This window comes from Portunus trituberculatus, chromosome 16 (genome assembly GCF_017591435.1).
Source record: "Portunus trituberculatus isolate SZX2019 chromosome 16, ASM1759143v1, whole genome shotgun sequence".
Classification (NCBI taxonomy): domain Eukaryota; kingdom Metazoa; phylum Arthropoda; class Malacostraca; order Decapoda; family Portunidae; genus Portunus; species Portunus trituberculatus.
This window is the reverse complement of record NC_059270.1, coordinates 16,598,793-16,607,370: the sequence shown is the minus strand read 5'-3', so window position 1 is coordinate 16,607,370 and position 8,578 is coordinate 16,598,793. Positions and strand designations below refer to the sequence as shown.

The window sequence follows — 8,578 nt, the reverse complement described above, 5'->3', positions numbered from 1 at the left end:
AAGAAATTTTGGTAAAAGTTTGCTCTATTTTGTTTATTCCATGACAAGGAACAAACAGTGTAATGAAATTTCAGTGATTAGAAGTTTTTTAAGTGTATAGTGACATGAAATCACTTTTTTTTTTTCAAAACAAATGCTCTAGGTCAGGGGTTCTCAAACTTTTTTTTATCTCGTTGATTCCGGAATGAAGTTTCAAATTTTCTATCGACTCCCTAGCTTTTAATTCAAGGGAAAAATACCGATGCCAAAATCAATACGAGTAGTAGTAGTAGTAGTAGTAGTAGTAGTAGTAGTAGTAGTAGTAGTAGCAATAGTAGTAGTAGTAGTAGTAGTAGTAGTAGCAAGTAGTAGTAGTAGTAGTAGTAGTAGTAGCAGTAGTAGTAGTAGTAGTAGTAGTAGTAGTAGTAGTAGCAGCTATGAAGTATGATAGAAAGTTATCACACAGTAAGAAAATATGTCGAAGTGTACAAGTACATGTAAATTGTAAATTATGTCTGATTTCAATAAATGAACATATTTTTTTGTCTAATGGTGTCTGATATCCTTCAAATTTTTACAAATTATTATCAAGAATTTCAAATAAGAGGATTAAATGGCCCCTTCTACTCCAGCAGTAAACATTCACCGACCCTCTGATTATTCATCGAGCCCCTTTTGACCACCTGGATATTCATCGACTCCTTGGATGTTCCAGTCGACCCCTGGGGGTCGATATCGACCACTCTGAGAACACCTGCTCTAGCTAAAACCTAATATCACAGGAAAGAGAGAGAGAGAGAGAGAGAGAGAGAGAGAGAGAGAGAGACTTATAGCATTTGCAGATCATCTGTGTTAAGAAATTGTATACCTCGCTCGTGCTGTATCCAACCTTAAGGATAGTAACTAATCTAACATAGCATTACCTAACATAACCTAGACGATGTAATACCGAACCTAATCAACCTCATCTAAGCTGACCTCAGCGATGTGCTTACTATTGCTATGTCAACCGACATAATAAGCGTCGTACGTAAGGTAGTGAAAATCATGCACTTATTCACTTGAAATTGTTTATCTTTTGAACCTACACCAAATCTAGTATATTAGATCGGTCGGCACAATCCAGCAGCCCTTGCATTGCAAGATACCTCTCACCAATATAGATTTTCAGCTGTATGGCTGCAAGACTAATAAACCGATTGTTATTATTATTATTATTATTATGCGAATCTTAGACTTACAGGCTGAGTTCTGCCGAAAGATCTCAGCGCCTGACTAGTATCGGGTCCCACAGTCACCTTAGCTATAGCCTGGACGATGACAGAATCTCTATAGGCCACGCTCCCTCCCTACTGTACTTATACGTCTGGCAGAGGTATATGTACCATGATCGATAATTAACCAATATATTTGAGTACACTAATTACTAATTTTCGCATCGTAACAAGTAACAAGTTTACCGGAACTCATATTTAAGTTTCTCATGTGTAATTCATTCCATTGATACCGTCATCAAAGTTCGGAAACTTTACATTTCAGGCGGATCTTTAATTATGTATGAAACAATGTTTAATGGTATTGGCGGCAGGCAATCAGGCTGGGCACACGCCAGAATCCTATCAGCTGCGTGAGAAGGGAGGTTGTGGCGTCTCCCGCTCCACTGTCCAGCCATACCTCAACCCCTGGTAGGCCAGCTGGTACTGTAAGGCTCGTCAGTCAAGCAAGAAATATTATCTTTAATGTATTCAAGTACTTAGAAAAGAGAAAGAAGGAGAGAGGATGGGGGGAGGAGGAGATGGTGGTGGTGGTAGTGATGATAGAGACAGAGCGGGAAAACTCAACTTGTTTATTCACAACCTTGTATTATTCAACCAGGACACCTAAAAGCTCACGGTTTGCTTAATCGTGGAAAGAAAGCTTTAACAATTACATCGGGACAAGTTATACAAATATACATGCAAAACTACAGGTTTTAAAGCATTTTTTTATTGTTATACATTTATGTTATCAGATGTCAACTGGCGGTGTTGAGACTGCGGTACGAGAACATTTATCTTTATCTACGGCGCTGACGGGAAAGGGGGCGTGGCCTTTTCAGATTCTGACATCGTCCTGATGTTGAGGTAGGGGTGGCAGGTTATGTCCCACGGTCCAGATATACAAGGTCTTCCATCCACGCATCCATGGTCACGTGTGTATGACTCAAGTGGGCCCCGGGTCGGTGTGATGCAGTGGCCCAGGATTGCCAACTGGCAATTTTCATATCCAGATTGGCTACAATCTGGTAATGAAAAACCGGTTTGGTAATGAATTACTGTGATTTGGCAATCTGGCAATGGGAGAGTTAAAGTTTGGTAATAAGTAGACCTATTTCCCACCACAGGTTCAAAGACTGATGTGCCAGGCAATGAGCTCCCACAGCTACGCGCAGTCACTGCTTATGCACGCAATCTACATTTATTTATGATATATATATATATATATATATATATATATATATATATATATATATATATATATATATATATATATATATATATATATATATACAATAGGATTCCTTTCGTACTAGACGTGTAAAGTTTTCGTAGAGGGGTGGGTAGACCGTAGCAGACGCTAGACACGTTCAGTTCCAGTACGGAACCGGGCTCGGGATCAGTAACACGGTTGGTGGCGCCGCCACAGTTCAACTTCATAGTTAGTCTTCATCCTGCCATCGTATGGCATTCGGGGTTTACCTTCTGGAGTCTCACGTTGGTGATACGATACGTCTAAATGGAAAGGTACATATGACTCTACAAGAACATATCAAAGTGCATGGGAAAATGAGTTTCCATGGGTTACTAAAGCAAAGGATAGATCACAACATGCTTTTTGTAAAGTGTGTAATAAAAAATCTGCAACCACGAAAGGCCACACTCAAGGGGCATGCAGAATCGAAGGATCATAAACAACGGGTTGCTGCAGTTTCATCAACAAAAGCAAATGTATTTCAGACAAGTAAACAAAATCTTCAGAACAGTGAGTCTCAAAAAAACTGAGTTACAGTTTGCAGTTGCAGTGAGTTGTCATGCTCCTGTTATGTGTATAGATCACTTTAGTGAAATAATGAAGGAAAATAGTAGTGCTGGAGGTTTGTTTGCAAATTTGAGGCTTCACCGTACCAAATGTTCAATGCTAATTACCAATGTTGTTTCCCCAAGCCTTGAAGAGGATTTACATAAAAGAGTGATAAGTGCAAATTACTACTGCATTCTAGTTGATGAGTCCACTGACATATCTGCTTACAAGAACATCTGTGTGTGTTTAAGATTTTTTGATGAAACAGTAAACAAGATAGTATCTGCTTTTTTAGGGCTGGAACCCATTAATGAGGCCACAGGTGAAGCTTTATTCAAAGTAACTAGTGATCTCTTACGCAAGTGTGGTATTGCCATTGAAAACTGCATTGGTTTCTCGTGTGATGGCGCCAGCAACATGATTGGGGAAAGCAACTTCGTGTGGTCTCGCATCAAGGTACAGGCTCCACATTGTATTAAAATACAGTGCACTTGCTATAGTTTAGCTTTGTGCATACAAAAAGGATTTTATAAACTTCCCTCTAACGTTGGTTTCAGGTTACAAGAAGTACCAAAGTGGTTCAGAAAAAGTTCCTTAAGGCGTGAGATGTACAAGATGTTGTTTGAGACCATGAATATTGGTGAAAAAAGGCATGGTATGCCCCTTCCATTTCTTACCCTTTCTACAACAGAGGAAAAGTCATATTCAACATTTTAGTCAACTGGATGGAACTGAAAGCTTATTTTTTTTAAATTGTGCCAGCATCCATGGAGCACAAGATGTAAGGTACAAGGCTCGTCTTTTTGTGGGAAATGTTCTGCGACGACTCCGACTACTTGTACTTCGTCTTCAGTTCACCCCTGGTTACAGAATTTGAAAGGGTGAATGCACTCTTCCAGTCTAACAATGCTAGTCCATCCTCTTTGCTTCTTGAACTAGATATACATTAGAAATCTCTTCACAGAAGAGTCTATACTCCATAGTGAGCAAGGCACGTTACTACCACTGAGTAAAACTGAATTTGGAGCCAAGTTTTCCATGGAATGCAACAGACTTATTTCCGGCAAGAATATGGCCTCTCGTCTTGAAACCATACAGCAGTGGTGCCAAGAAATGCTTGTTGAACTGGTGTCTCAAATCAAGATGAGGCTACCGGAGAAGCCTATTTGACAAATTAAGCAAGTTATCCCCACACAATGTCCCTACCCATTTAAACAGACTCAAAATCAACGAACTTCCATTTCCTCACCTCCAAGAAGAATCTCTAGAACTTTGTGAAGAACAGTACCGAAAAATTCTTTTCATCCCTGGAATAATGAAGAAGTCTTCAGCTCAGTCATCCCAGAAGATCCAGTTCGCTTTTGGGCTTTAATAAAGAAATAAGAAGGAGGCCGAAAGCCATATGAAGCTATAGCCGGATATGCTCTGGCAGCTTTGACAACACCAGCAAGCAACGCAGTTGTGGAGGATTTTTTCCCATGTTAATGCTGTAAAGACTAAGGTGCGAAATCGAATGAAACTTAAGATGCTGGAGGCTATTTTGAGGATACGCACAACCTTAATTATGTCAGAAAAATGTTGCAAGGCCTAATAATTACAAAAGGCATGCTAGACAAATTCAATGTTGATATGTATGAATATGCAAGAAATCAAGATTGTCAGGGCAGTAAGGTTGATGCCCTTGATGCTCCGTACGAATAATTCCCAACTCTTGCCTCTGGATCCAGTCACCAAATAACCTATCACCTGGCATCTCACAGTAAGTTTATTTCTTATTACAGCTTTTATATCCCAGTCATCTTTTCTCTCTCTCTCTCTCTCTCTCTCTCTGTATATATATATATATATATATATATATATATATATATATATATATATATATATATATATATATATATATATATATATATATTGTTACAACACCCACTGTACCTTCGACCACTCATCTTCAGGCAGGACAGCAGGTTCCACCACAACACCACCAGTCAGCAAGTAAAGGTTCCACGACAGCCCAGCCAGACAAGACAGGCTCACACAGGCAGGGGCAACACAAAGCGTTAGGTCCTATTAACTCCTTTAATGCAAAGTTCTCAGGCACTTACAGGGCACCAGGACACTCCAGGGCAAACAGGACACACTCAGGCACGCCGACAGGCAGGCACAGGCACTCAAACACTTGCAAAACCCCCCGAGAATCACACAGGCGCCAAGGCAGGTCTCAGTCACAACAACCACCACCCTCGCTGCTCACTCTACTCCCGACAACACAATTCCCGCCAGCTCCTCCCCGCCCGCGCCACATTCAAACACACAAACCCATACACACACACACTCGTAACACTATCCCCCCCTTACAAAGCAGTCGACCCGGCTGCTACACATTCACGCACATTCATCCTCTGAGACATAGTAATCTAGCAAATATGCAGGACGTCGCCGCTCTCGTCGCGGACGCTGTAGCGGCGAAGTAGCGGCGGCTGGCGAGCTCGCAGCTGCACCCAACGAGCCATCTTCATCCTCAGCAGGTCCCGGCTCATGGTCCACAGCCTCGCCCACATCACCATCAGGTTCCTCTCCGTCCTCGTCCACTTCGTCAACGTCCTCGTCGCTACTGTTGGGGCCCACGCCCTCACCTTCGCCGTCGCCCCAGGAGTAGCGCCCCGGACCATGGTAACGCCACAGACGATCAACATGGACCACGCACGGACGCTTCCTTCCCCACTGTATCTGGTAGGTGACGTCCGACAGGGCTGCCAACACAGTGTACGGCCCCTGCCAAGGGCTCTGTAGTTTCGGCGAAAGCCCTCGCTTCCGGCAGGGATTGTGCAGCCACACTCGGTCACCAACGGCGTACTTTGCGTCCCTCATGCGCCGGTCGTACGTCTCCTTCATGGCCTGGCCCGCTATCCTGAGCTTCTCACGTGCATGACGGTGCACCTCCGCCAGGCTCTCCTGCAGAGCCGCTGCGAAGCCAGAGGTGACGGTGGGCAAGCTCACGTCTGGAGGCCGCCCAGTGGCCAAGTCCACCGGCAGCCTTAGCTCCCGGCCAAACATGAGACGGGCTGGTGTAAAGTCCGTCGCCTCGTGCACGGCAGACCTGTAAGCCATCAGCATGGCCGGCAGCTTGACGTCCCAGTCCTCCTGGGACTCGTCACAATACTTGGCAAGCTGCTGTGCGAGGGTGCGATTAAAACGCTCCACCATCCCGTCTGACTGCGGGTGGAGGGCGTCGTCCTTGTCTTTCGCACCCCCAATAGTTCACAACACTCGCGGAACACTCGAGACTCAAACTCGCGGCCCTGGTCGGAATGCAACTCGGTCGGCACACCGAACCGGGTAAAGAACTCGTTCACCAGCACGCTCGCGACGGTCTCGGCTTCGTGGTTAGGAGTGCATATGCCTCAGGCCACTTCGTGAAATAATCCATCACCACACATATGTACCGGTTGCCCCGAGGCGTGAGGGGCAGCGGGCCAGCAATGTCAACAGCCACCCGCTCCATCGGAGCCCCCACACTGTACACCTGCAAGGAGCCCGGTTCTTTCTACCTGGCCCCTTCTTCGCACTGCACACGTCACACGCTCTACACCACTCTAACACGTCACTACGCATGCCTACCCAGTAGAAGCGCTGACGCAACCGGCACAGGGTCCTTTTCTCGCCCGAGTGGCCACTAGTAACGCCGGCATGCAACTCCCTCAACACTTCCGCTCGCCACACTCGGGGAACGACCACTACCCACGAGTCACGGCCTACACCACCCAACACGAGCCACCGTTTAACTAGCACCCCACGATCGTCCAATCGCAACGTCTCCCACTGGTCAACTAAGCACTTGGTGGCGGTACTTTCCATCGCCACAGTTTCCCAGCTGGGGCGTTCTCCGCCAGCCTCCAGCCACCGGATGACAGGAGCAAGGTCCGTGTCCTCGCGCTGCGCCTTGCGCCATGACAACCCCTGCCCGAAGGAAAAGGCAGTTTTCGCCTTGTCTTCCTCCGTCATCTCCACCTGGTGGTAGCCTGACTTCAGATCGAGCGTGGAGAACCACCTGGCCCCCACCAGCGCGTCCAGCGTGTCGTCGATCCTCGGCAGGGGGTAAGAGTCCTTAACAGTCACGTCATTCAGTGCCCGGTAGTCCACACAGAAGCGCTGCGTGCCGTCCTTCTTCTTAACCAGGACTACCGCTGAAGACCACGGACTATCCGACCGCTCAATCACCCCCTGCGCCGCCAGCTCGCCGACTGTCCGCTGCATCTCCTCTCTCCTGGCTGGTGCGATCCGCCGAGGCGGGCACTTGATGGGCGCACTACTTCCCGTGTTAACGCGGTGCTTCACCAACCCCGTGCGACCCAAGTCCAAGTCACCCTTGCTGAAGACGTCCCCGTACTTAGCCAGGGTGTGGCGCAACTTCACCGTCTGCGCCTCGTCCAGGTTCCCGGCGCTCCGGTGCGCCAAGTCCTCCAGGAAGTCGGGCAGTGACTTCTCCGCCGCGGACTCTGCATTCTCTGCCGTCTCCTCTGGACGATCCACCTCCTCACAGGTACCAAGCTTGGCACCAGCGGGAATCTTCCGGGTCTCGTCGGAGAAATTAGCCACGGGACAGTGACTAACTTTTCCCCCGCCCCCACGACACACCGCCAGCCAGTTGCAGGTTCTCGCCAGGCTCCACCATGCCGTCCGCTCCCACCATCGCTCGTGAGAGTCGACACCGGACCCTGACCTCCGTCCTTGGGGCAAGGTGCACTCGCTCAGCCACTACTACCTCAGCGCAGCCGACCTCCGGAAGCAAGGGCACTTCTTGACCGCGCACCCTTACCAGCCTCCGTCCAAGGTCGACACAAGCCTTGCTCTGCAGTAAGTAGTCAAGGCCCAGCAGACACGGTTCCTCCAGGTCGGCGACGAACACAGGCAGACGCTCCACCACGCCGCCCACGCCAACCAAAACCTCCACTGGGCCCTTCAGCTCCACGCAGTGCCCCGTGACGCCACACAGCCGCTGTGGCGCATCCGGAAGTCGATCAACGGCCAGCATGTCTGGCCGCACTAAGGTCCATTCCGCTCCCGTGTCGACAGTCAGGCGGCACGATCTACCATCCACCGAGCCTTCCACCTGCACCGCACTGGACGTTCGGCGGCAGCTTACACAGCACGGGGCCCGGGGACCGACGGCTGGGTGTTGGCCCCCTTCTCCAGCCTGTCGGAGTTTCCCGCCTGCGCCACTTCCTTCGGCTTGGGGCAGGCGCTTCCACGGTGGCCTGACTTGCCACACTCCTTGCAGCAGGGCTGAAAGGCATCGGAGCTCAGCCGGTCGAGGGAACGCGTCCTTCGCCCCCTCGAACACTGACTGCGCTTGTGCCCCCTCTCGCCACAACTCCAGCAGGAGCCACGGAACCCATCCGCTCGCCTCCTCGACGCCGCCTTCTTCTCCACCGTCGCCTTCCGGCCCTGGAGGTCCCGTCGGGGCTGGGCGGCCGCTGCAGAGCTGCCCGATGTCTTCATGAAGGCCTCGAACTCCAAGGCCCTCGCCAACGCCACCTGC

The 8,578-nt window shown here is 48.7% G+C and overlaps 1 protein-coding gene across 1 annotated transcript in view; it reads right to left on the bottom strand.

Annotated features, from left to right (window-relative positions):
* Positions 1–8,147: 8,147 nt before the first annotated feature.
* The window catches only part of LOC123504537, an 802-nt gene continuing 371 nt past the window's right edge, over positions 8,148–8,578 (bottom strand). Inside the window, exon 1 of the mRNA XM_045255122.1 lies at positions 8,148–8,578. This exon is cut by the window's right edge and continues 371 nt beyond it. Coding sequence (XP_045111057.1) covers positions 8,179–8,578 — 400 coding nt within the window. The 3' untranslated portion in view covers positions 8,148–8,178.